Raw genomic sequence first — 11,396 nt, forward strand, 5'->3', positions numbered from 1 at the left:
ACCACTTGGACGCGCCACGGGCTGTTGCTGCATTCAATAATGCACTCCCTCAGGAGCCTGTCTACCTCGGTCGCGATAAACTGCCTGTCCTCCCAGCTGTACCTCCTGCTTTTGGTTGCTATTGGCCGGCAGTTAGGGGTGAGGTTCGCGAATAGCGAAGGCGGCTTTACCTTCAGGGTAGCCAGACCGCACACTGTGAGGGGCGGCTGGGTCCCGCCGAAATTGAGCGTGATGCTTTGGTGGTGGCACTGAAAATCCAGGCCCAAGATCACGCTCACACATAAATCCTTCATAATTAACAGTTTAAAATTATTATATACAGTGCCTTTAACGGACAATCGTACCGCGCAGTAACCCGCAATAGTCGATATCTGGGTTTTGTCGGCCATAGAGATCATGCCCTGAGTAGGGACTATAGTTAGAGAGAGCCGTTGTACCAGACCAGGGTGAATGAAGCTCTCCGTGCTCCCGCTATCGATTAAACATTTAACCTTGCACCCGTTTACCTCGATGTCCACCATTGATTTGGATAGTGGGTGCGGTCTGGACTGGTCCACTGTGATCGATGCCACTGTAGGGCCCTGATCAGGACAAGATGGTGGGCCACACGAGGCCGGGTAAGATGGCGTCCAAGATGGCTGCTCCCACGGCGCGCACGCGGCGGTGGCGGGTTTGCCTGCGGGGTTCCCTCTGCACACCTTCCCAAAGTGCCCCTTCTTACCGCACTTACAGCAGGTGGTGCCTTTCGCCGGGCACAGGTTCCTGGTGTGCTTCGGCTGCCCACAGAAGTAGCATTTGGGGCCCCGATGCGTCGCGGCGGTCGTAGGGCTTCTGGGAGGAGGGCAGGGCCCCGACGGTGTTGGGCTACCGGGCGGGGAAGATGTCTTCCAACATGGCGGCGCCCTTGGTGCGTACGAGGCGGCGTGGGCCACGCGGCCTGAAGAGTAGGAGTCAGAGTTCTTCTGAGCCACATCCAGCGATCGCGCTGTGTCCACAGTCTGTGTCAGATCTAGGCCCGTTTTCTCTAGCAGTCTCTGCCGGATGTAATTAGAGCTAAGGCCTGCGATAAAGGCATCCCGAATAAGCTCGTCTGTGTATACCGTGGCTTTCACGTCTTTGCATTTGCAGTCTTTGCCAAGCACTTTTAGGGTGACTAGAAAGTCCTCCAGCGACTCTCCGGGTCGCTGTGTGCAGGTAGCAAGCAGATGCCTGGCGTACACCTCATTGGTAGGCCGCTGATAGTGGGCCTTTAGAATGTTGCAGGCATCCAGGTAGGTGGCGGCGTATTGGATGAGTGGAAAAACCCGGTGGCTTACCCGAATCTGCAGGATCCCGAGTTTCACATCTCCGGTGGCTCTAGAGGCTGTGACGGCTTCGGAGTTGGCCATAAAAAATTCCAAGCACTGGAACCAGTGTCCAAACCGTGCTGATGCATCCGAAGCATGCGGGTCCAAATCCAAGCGTTCCGGTTTCAAAAGTTGATCCATCGGTGAAAGTTTGCGAATAAAATTGATGCGCCTCAATAACTTCAAGGCTCAAAGTTAACTGGATAAAACTAGGCTTTTATTAGCAAAGAAAGATGCCTGTGTCTTCACCTAGCATTCTGCTGTTCTGCTGCAAGACAAGCCTGGGCTTGTCTTAAGTAGGGCCAGGTATGGGCGGAGCCAACACACCCAATGGGGAGAAAGGGGGCGGTGCTCTATATACAATACAAGGTAAAACACAGGAGCAGGCAATACAATATATGTAGTTAAATACAGAGTCTAATGAATGACATATTTCATCACACTGAGCTCGGGGTGAGCGCAGCCCCCGTCCCCCCGGGGTTCATGAACCCGCTCCCCGAGCTCAGGGTGTGAGCGGCCCGCGTCCCCCCGGGGTTCATGAACCCGCTCCCTGAGCTCGGGGTGTGAGCGGCCCGCCTCCCCCCGGGGTTCATGAACCCGCTCCCTGAGCTCGGGGTGTGAGCGGCCCGCGTCCCCCCAGGGTTCATGAACCCGCTCCCTGAGCTCGGGGTGTGAGCGGCCCGCGTCCCCCCGGGGTTCATGAACCCGCTCCCTGAGCTCGGGGTGTGAGCGTCCCGCGTCCCCCCGGGGGTTCATGAACCCGCTCCCTGAGCTCGGGGTGTGAGCGGCCCGCGTCCCCCCGGGGGTTCATGAACCCGCTCCCTGAGCTCGGGGTGTGAGCAGCCCGCGCCCCCTCGGGGTTCATGAACCCACTCCCTGAGCTCGGGGTGTGAGCGTCCCGCGTCCCCCCGGGGTTCATGAACCCGCTCCCTGAGCTCGGGGTGTGAGCGGCCCGCGTCCCCCCGGGGTTCATGAACCCGCTCCCTGAGCTCAGGGTGTGAGCGTCCCGCGTCCCCCCGGGGTTCATGTACCCGCTCCCTGAGCTCAGGGTGTGAGTGGCCCACGTCCCCCCGGGGTTCATGAACCCGCTCCCTGAGCTCAGGGTGTGAGTGGCCCACGTCCCCCCGGGGTTCATGAACCCGCTCCCTGAGCTCAGGGTGTGAGTGGCCCGCGTCCCCCCGGGGTTCATGAACCTGCTCCCTGAGCTCGGGGTGTGAGCGGCCCGCGTCCCCCCGGGGTTCATGAACCCGCCCCCTGAGCTCGGGGTGTGAGCGGCCCGCGTCCCCCCGGGGTTCATGAATCCGCTCCCTGAGCTCGGGGTGTGAGCGGCCCGCGTCCCCCCGGGGTTCATGAACCCGCTCCCTGAGCTCGGGGTGTGAGCGGCCCGTGTCCCCCCGGGGTTCATGAACCCGCTCCCTGAGCTCGGGGTGTGAGCGGCCCGCCTCCCCCCAGGGTTCATGAACCCGCTCCCTGAGCTCGGGGTGTGAGCGGCCCGCCTCCCCCTGGGGTTCATGAACCCGCTCCCTGAGCTCGGGCTGTGAGCATCCCGCGTACCTCGGGGGTTCATGAACCCGCTCCCTGAGCTCGGGGGGTGAGCGGCCCACGTCCTCCCGGGGTTCATGAACCCGCTCCCTGAGCTCGGGGTGTGAGCGTCCCGCGTCCCCCTGGGGTTCATGAACCCGCTCCCTGAGCTCGGGGTGAGCGCGTCCCCCCGGGGTTCATGAACCTGCTTTCTGAGCTCTCTCACCTGATGTGTCAGCGGCTGCTGCCAAGGTCCACGCATGCTCAGCTCACACTGCCCGGATGACTGACGGGAGCTCCGGACCAATAGGAAGAGCGGGGCGGGACTGGAGGACCGAGCGGGCGGTGGGTCCTCCAACCAATCAGAGTGTGTGAGGGGTGGGGCTTGACCTTTAAACCTGAGCAACAGTGCAGAAGGCCTAGTGCAGAATGCCTAGGGTGGAAGACCCAGAAGAGAGGGTCCTAGGAAGGAGGCCCAGCACGGAGGACCCCAGGCGGGGGTCTCTAGGGCGGAGTGGCTGGTCGCCAGAAGCGGAGTCGGGAGATGCTGTGGGTGAGCATGCTGCACGGTTTCTAAAGGTGAAGAACGGTCTCCGGCCCGAATGAGTTCCAGCGGCCCCGTCTGTGCTCCGTTTGGTGGCAGCTGTGAGGCTTTGTTTCGGTGATGGGATTGGGTTCGTGCGCTGCCATTTTGGTGGAGGAAAGACAGACTGTTCCTATCTATAGTATGGAGCTTGAACAGCCATAAGATGGGAAAAGAGAAAGGGATAAAAGTAAAAAAGGAAAATAAAAGACAAAACAAGGTATATCAGCAAGAAATAACGAATGGCTTGATGGCTGGGTCTTGTGAGTGATAACAGCAAGAGGAAGGGAATTTGAGTAGTCGTTTTCTTCTTTTACGGGATTTGAGAAAGTGGTCGGCTTTTTTTCTGTGGAAAGGTTGAAGACTGTGGATAAGGATTATGACATTATATGGTTGGATGACATCAAGTGAAGATGAGGAGTTATTAGAGTGCCAATAGGACTGGCGTTGAACTGGTATTACTTGTTTTTGAAGAAGTTTCGGGTTCTGGTTAAAAGTAGTTTACTTGAAGTCTTAAGTGATTTTTTGATATGGTTGTGGGATTTTCTATATGGTGGTGTTATTTAGTTTTAAAGCCTTCCTTAATCAAACGAACGAACGCTCTAGTGAACGCACGCATGCGGATACAAATATATGCATGCACGCACGCATACACAATGTGTAGTGTATGTACTTTGCAGAAGGAACTATATTCTGCAGTCCCTGTATACTGCAGTACCAGTAGTGACCACCCCTGTATATAAGCCTGTGCAGTAACTTTGCATAGTAGTTCCAGTTTTGTCTCCACTCAGTAAAGACCTGTTGTAACCAACTCCTGCAGTCCGTGTCTCAATTACACATGGACATAATACTGGCGACGAGCAGATCCGAACTTACCTACAGTTCTGCACCACCTCATGGGGATCCATCCCTGAAGTGAAGTTGTTAGAGGTCGAGGCCAGAAGAAAGAAAAAAAACCCAAACAAACAGAAGAGACAGGCGTCGACCATGGGCAACCGCCTCTGATTCATCGGAGTTGAAGATTTGCAGGAGAGGCTGTCGAGAGCGGGGCTTGGTTATCCTGTCTATGGTGTTCCAGCTAATCGGGCTGGTGGCAGGTAGTACACTGATCCTTCCCGGGCTGCAGCGGGCTAGAGCTCGATCAGGTGGCTTTTCAACAGAGCCGAGCAGCATTGTCGGGAAGAGGAGAGAGAGAGAGAGGGTGGAGCACACAGGGCGCAGCCGGTGCTATGAAGCCGAGAAGAGGGAGGAAAGTGTCCCGTAGGGTTGCTCTGACGATGGGAAAATAAAAGAAATTAGAAGCGCAGAAAGCCGCGAGGAGCTGCAGTTTGCCACGGGAACCGCGGAGAGCGGCGTTAGAAGCAACGCGGGGGGGAAGTGCGCGAAGACCATAGGGCGTCGCCATCAAGGCATAAAAACGCCAGCAACAGCACTAGCAGCAGCGGAGAAGACAGAAAGCGTGGGAGGCGCCATTTTGTTAAATCGGGGAAGAAGGCAAAGCGCGGGAGGTGCCATCTTAGATTTCCAAGATGCCGAAGACTGGCAATATCACTGCCTTCGATAATGCAATAGAAGACTGGACCACGTATGTGGAAAGAGTCGAAGTATATTGCAAGGCAAATTAAGTGGCCGATGAGAAAAAGGCATCGGTACTGCTAAACGTAATGGGCACAAGAACGTACGGTCTATTGTGGAACCTGGTCACTCCAGCCAAACCGATGGCGAAGAGTTTTAATGAAATTGTTGACATCCTACAGGAACACCTAAATCCTACACCGCTGCTGATAGCAGAAAGATTTAAATTCCACAGGATAAATCGGCATAAAGATGAGAGCAATGCTGATTACCTTACGGAACTATGCAAGCTATCAAAGCACTGCCAGTTCGAAGCAGGACTGACAGATACTCTACGGGACAAATTTGTCTGTGGACTCCTGAGTGAAGGAACCCAGAAGAGGTTACTCTCAGAGAAAGAGCTGACGCTAGATAAGGCTTTCAGCGTGGCAGTATCGTACAAAGCAGCAGCAAGGGGAGCTGCGGAAATACAGCAAAGGCCACAGGAATACGGCACCCATGAAATGACACGGGGATTTGAAAAATGTTATCGCTGCGGCAGAACAACCCATGACCAGAAGGACTGCTGGTCCAAGGACAAAATATGCAGGCAATGCGGAAAGATGGGACACATTGCACAAGTTTGCAGGTCTGGGAAGAAGACTAACGACAACAAAAAGGCTACTAAGGAACAGTACAGGAAAGTACAAAAGATGACGGACAGTAGTTCCGAAGACCAGAAGAGCGATAGTGAATCCGGGAACAAGAGACTAAGCTGTCACAAACTTCACAACGTAATCGCAAAAGAGGATCACCGAACCATTTGGGTCACCCTCATGATAGCAGGGTCTCAAGTCAAAATGGAATTGGATACAGGATCAGCCCTGACCGTCATGAATCGACGAGACTGTGAGCGGCTATTCTCACACATACCATTGAAAGAGACATCCATTGTCTTGAATACGTATACGGGACAGAAAGTATACCCCAGAGGGAAAATAAGGGTGCCTGTCGAATACAACGGCAAGGAAATACAGAAATTGTATCTGTACGTACTGCAAGATGGTGGACCACCGTTATTGGGATGTGAATGGATCAGAAAGATAAGTTTAGACTGGCACTCCATTCAGGCACTGACGGTGGCTGGTAAAAAGGATGACGACGTCACACCTGGCCGATTGTCAAAAATCTTAGCTAACGCCAAAGAGGTATTTCAACAAGAACTGGGAACGCTTAAAGGCGTAACCGCCTCGATAAAAATAGAAGAGAATGCAATTCCCAAGTTTTTCAAAGCAAGACCGGTACCATATGCAATTCGCCCAGCCGTCGAGGCAGAGCTGGAGAATCTGGAGAATGCAGGCGTGTTATCTAAGGTAGACTGGAGTGAGTGGGCGACACCCATCGTTCCTGTCATGAAGAAAACGTTAAACAATAAGTCTGAGGAGCCAAGGAAGGTTCGCATCTGTGGGGACTTCAAGGTGACGGTGAACCCAGTCCTTCACACAGTACAGTGTCCTCTCCCGAGGATAGAAGATATTTTCGCCTCACTATCTGGAGGGAAGCGTTTTACAAAAATTGACCTAGCACAAGCATATTTGCAGATGGAGGTTGAAGAATCCTCTAGGAAGTATCTCACGATAAACACTCACAAAGCTCTTTACCAGTATAATCTACTGGTATTCGGAGTAGCATCAGCTCCAGCGATATGGCAAAGAGCGATGGAACAAGTCCTGCAAGGGATTCCGGGGACTCAGTGTTACTTGGACGACATCCTAGTGACAGGTGAAGATGACAGTGAACACCTTGCCAACCTAGAGCAGGTGCTCACGAGACTAAGAGAACATGGGCTACGAGCCAATCGCCCCAAGTGCGAGTTTTTTAAGAAACAGCTATCGTATTGTGGCCACGTGATTGATGAAGAGGGGTTACATAAGTCCGCTGACAAAATTGAAGCGGTAGTTAAGGCTCCAGTGCCTGAAAATGTGTCGCAACTGAGGTCATTCCTCGGATTGGTGAATTACTACCATAAGTTTTTGCCGAATTTCTCCACAATTCTGCACCCACTGAACGACCTACTACATACTGGAGTAGCATGGAAATGGAGCGATGAATGTAAGCAGGCCTTTCAGAAGGGTAAAAACCTAATCACTTCAAGAGAAGTATTGGCTCACTACAACCCATCACTACCGATAAGACTGGCATGTGATGCGTCTCCCTACGGCATTGGAGCAGTACTGTCACATAAATTCCTTGATGCTTCAGAGAGGCCGAAAGCTTTTGCGTCACGCTCGTTAACTTCAGCCGAGCGTAACTACGCCCAGATTGACAAAGAGGCCCTCAGCCTGGTGTGGGGGGTGAAGAAGTTCAATCACTACCTGCACGGTCAGAAATTTACTCTACTAACTGATCATCAACCTCTTGTCTCCATTTTCAACCCTCAGAAGGGCGTCCCGATAATGACAGCACAACGGCTACAGAGGTGGCCCCTTTTCCTAGGGGCACACCAATATGACATCGAGTGCAAAGGAACTAAACAGCATGGGAATGCTGATGGATTGTCGCCCCTACCGTTGCCGACAGTGGAAGAAGCACCTGCAGTGGATCCAGTGGAGATATTCCACTCGACCATAGTCAAATGTCTACCTGTGACGAATGCAAACATAGAAAAGGAAACACGAAATGACCCGACACTCTCCAGGGTCTATGATTTAACGGTGAAGGGATGGCCAGCACATCGCGAACCACTGTTGCCAGCATTCTCGCTGAGAAGAGAACAGCTGTCAGTGTGCAGAGGAACCTTGATGTGTGGATCCAGAGTAGTAATTCCACCCAAATTGAAGGATAGAGTGCTCAATGAGCTTCATGAGGGTCATCTGGGAGGGGTAAAAATGAAAAACTTAGCCAGAGTGTTTGTGTGGTGGCCGGGAATCGATAGAGAAATCGAAGAGATGACCAAGAGCTGTACAGGATGCCAGAAGGTCCAAAACGCCCCACCACAAGCCCCTCTACATCCATGGGAGTGGCCCTCATCTCCATGGCAAAGGGTGCACATTGATTTTGCTGGTCCATTTATGGACTCGATGTTTTTAATTGTGGTGGATGCACATTCAAAGTGGCCAGAGGTAATAAAAATGTCCTCAACCACCACAGAAAAAACTATCACAGTCTTACGAACCATATTCGCCAGGAATGGGCTGCCTGAACAGATTTGCTCCGACAATGGACCACAGTTTGTGTCTGAAGAGTTCCGGAGGTTCTTAAAGAACAATGGTGTTAAGAATTACACATCCGCCCCATATCATCCAGCCACCAATGGATTGGCTGAGAGGTTCGTTCAAACATTCAAGAAGGCTATCAAGGCAATGTGTAATGAAGACATACCCCTACAACACAAGGTGGATAACTTCTTGTTTGCCTACCGGAATGCGACACATGCGGTTACCAACCAAACTCCAGCCATGATGTTCTTCAATCGAAGACTACGATGCTGCTTGGATTTGGTTAAGCCAAACATCAGAAGAGATGTGGAGAACAGGCAGTTTCAGAATATGAATGAAAGGCCGACCAGGAGTTTTAAGATAGGTCAACTAGTTTTGGCCCGGGACTACCGCACAGAGAAATGGCAGCCAGGAATGATCTGCACACGGCAAGGACCCCTAATGAATACCGTGGATTTTGGAGAGAGCATTGTAAGACGCCATGCTGACCAGATTCTAGAGTCACTGGAAAACGTCAATTCCACACCACGATCCGATACACCTGGTGATGAAACCGAAGTACCAATTGCATCTACCTCAGAATCGGTGATATTGGAAGCAGACGAGCCAAACAATGACGTTGATCCCGAATCAACTTTGCCAGAAGAACCTGATACCCCAAAGAGGCGTTATCCAGACAGAATCAGGAAGCCTCCTCAAAGACTGAACTTATAATTGCTTAACTTCAGCTAATGTATCTAGCAACTGTAATTGTAAATATGTTATTTAATTATTAATCGAATGTTATGTACTGCTTAGCTAAAAGGGGAGGAATTGTAGTGTATGTACTTTGCAGAAGGACCTATATTCTGCAGCCCCTGTATACTGCAGTACCAGTAGTGACCACCCCTGTATATAAGCCTGTGAAGTAACTTTGCATAGTAGTTCCAGTTTTGTCTCCACTCAGTAAAGACCTGTTGTAACCCACTCCTGCAGTCCGTGTCTCAATTACACATGGACATAATACAATGGAACTTACGTTCGACCGAATGAAGGGCCCGCTCCCCAGGATGGGGGTCACTCGGTGAGCGTGAGGCCTGCCGGATGGATGAACGAATGCACGCATACACACAGGTAGACAAATGATACGCACGCATACACAATGGAACTTGCGTTCGACCGAATGAAGGGCCCTCGCTCCCCAGGTGAAAGTCGGCTTGGTGAGCGTGAAGCTTGCCGGACAGATGAATGAGCACATAGGCATGCACGCAGATAGAAACGGCACACATGTACGCAGTCATGCACATGGAACTTACGCTTGAGCGGACGAATGGACGAATGAATGACTGAATGAACAATGCCAGTTGGACTGGCGTGTACGGATTCTTGGTTTATTAAATAGTTGCAGTATGTACTGTAAACATTTGGAAAAAAAAATGAACCCCGGGGTGACGCGGGCTGCACACACCCCGAGTGCGGCCCCAAGCCCCTTTTATTAAAACACTCAACATTATCCGCTTTACAAACACCCGGGGTGGGCCTCAGGCCCCGAACAAGAACCTCCGGGCTGGGCATTTGCCCCGAGCGTGGCGGCAGCTGCGGGGCTTTCTCCCGTTGACAGGCCCAGGGTAACGGCCGCCATCTTGAGAGGCTCAGGGGGCAGTAGGGCGCATGCGCAGCCCCCTTGGCCAGGAACCAGGAGGTGAGAATCTTGTCAATTTCTATCCTGGACTGACAGTGATGGCTTTTGTAAACTCCTTTTACAGGCTGTGAGAAGGGCAGCATTTACACACTGCAAACTCAGACCAAACATCACATCTAGATCTGACAGAGTCACTCCATTCATCAGGAACGACTATCATCGGCCTCTGAATGTGGAAGGAGAAATGTTTGCCTGTTCTGTCTGTGGGAAAAGATTTCAAACATCAGTGTGACTGGAAAAGCACTGAGACACACACACCCGAGTGAGAGTGTTCCAGTGCACTGACTGTGGAAAGAGCTTTAACCAGTTACACAGCCTGAAAAAACATCGCACCATTCACAGTGGGGAGAAACCGTACACGTGTTCTGTGTGTGGACGAGGCTTCAACTGATCATCCAACCTGGAGAGACACAAGGACACCCGCACCATGGAGAAACCGTGGAAATGTGGGGACTGTAGGAAGCAATTCAATTACCCATCTGAGCTGAAAACTCATCAACGCAGTCACACTGGGGAGAGGCCGTTCACCTGCTCCGTGTGTGGGAAGGGATTCACTCTGTCGTCCAGCCTCCATTTACACCAACAAGTTCACACTGATGAGAGACCTTTTAAATGCTCTGACTGTGGGAACTGCTTTAAACGCTCTGCAGATTTTATTAAACATCAACTTGTTCACACCGACAAGAGACCATTCAGTTGTACTCACTGCGAGAAGAGCTTCAGGCAGTCTTCTCACCTCATTCAACACCAGCGAGTTCACACTGAGGAGAGGCCGTTCACCTGCTCCGTGTGTGGGAAGGGATTCACGAAGTCATCCCACCTGCTGACACACTAACTTGTTCACCTTGATAGAGCTTTTAAATGTGCTGACTGTGAGAAGAGCTTAAAAAGCGCAAAGGATCTGCTGACACACCAACGGGTTCACACTGGGGAGAGGCCATTCACCTGCTCCGTGTGTGGGAAGGAATTCAATCGTTCATCCAACCTGCGGTCACACCAGCGAGTTCACACTAGGGAGGGGCCGTTCACCTGCTCCATGTGTGGGAAGGGATTCACTACTTCATTCAACTTGCAGACACACCAGCGAGTTCACACTAGGGAGAATCCGTTCACCTGCTCAGTGTGTGGGAAGGGATTCACTCGATCATCTTACCTGGTGAGACACCAGCAAGTTCATAAGTGACTGTAGGGGTAGGATTCTGCTGTTAATCACATCCTATGTTTGTTTCTACCAATGTTATTAACCCCTATAACTGGGCTGTGTTATGTTCGTTATTTCTCCAAGATAAGGGACTAATTGATGTCCATTTTAGGTCCTGTTCTCCTTTTGAACTCTAGATTAGTTTACTTCTCATACCTTCAGTTACTCTCATGGACAAGTCCCAGCTCCCCATACATTCCAAAGTCCCTCTCCTAGCCTTTGTATCCAGGGAAGGTCTCGGTAACACGCCCGGGATCACTAAATACAAACTCAGTCTTTTACTCACTTTCAG

At 51.7% G+C, this 11,396-nt stretch overlaps 1 protein-coding gene across 1 annotated transcript; it reads left to right on the forward strand.

Moving 5' to 3' along the window:
* The first annotated feature begins 10,129 nt into the window (after positions 1 to 10,129).
* On the forward strand, positions 10,130 to 11,161 carry LOC147118535 (uncharacterized). Its single transcript, XM_085984472.1, has 2 exons — positions 10,130 to 10,713; positions 10,795 to 11,161. The coding sequence occupies exons 1-2, from the start codon at positions 10,331 to 10,333 to the stop codon at positions 11,084 to 11,086; spliced, it is 675 nt and encodes a 224-aa protein (XP_085840598.1). The 5' UTR covers positions 10,130 to 10,330; the 3' UTR covers positions 11,087 to 11,161.
* Positions 11,162 to 11,396: the final 235 nt, after the last annotated feature.

The sequence above is a fragment of the Somniosus microcephalus genome, chromosome 4 (genome assembly GCF_052327205.1).
Source record: "Somniosus microcephalus isolate GS21.2 chromosome 4, FLI_Smic_1.0, whole genome shotgun sequence".
NCBI classification, from domain to species: domain Eukaryota; kingdom Metazoa; phylum Chordata; class Chondrichthyes; order Squaliformes; family Somniosidae; genus Somniosus; species Somniosus microcephalus.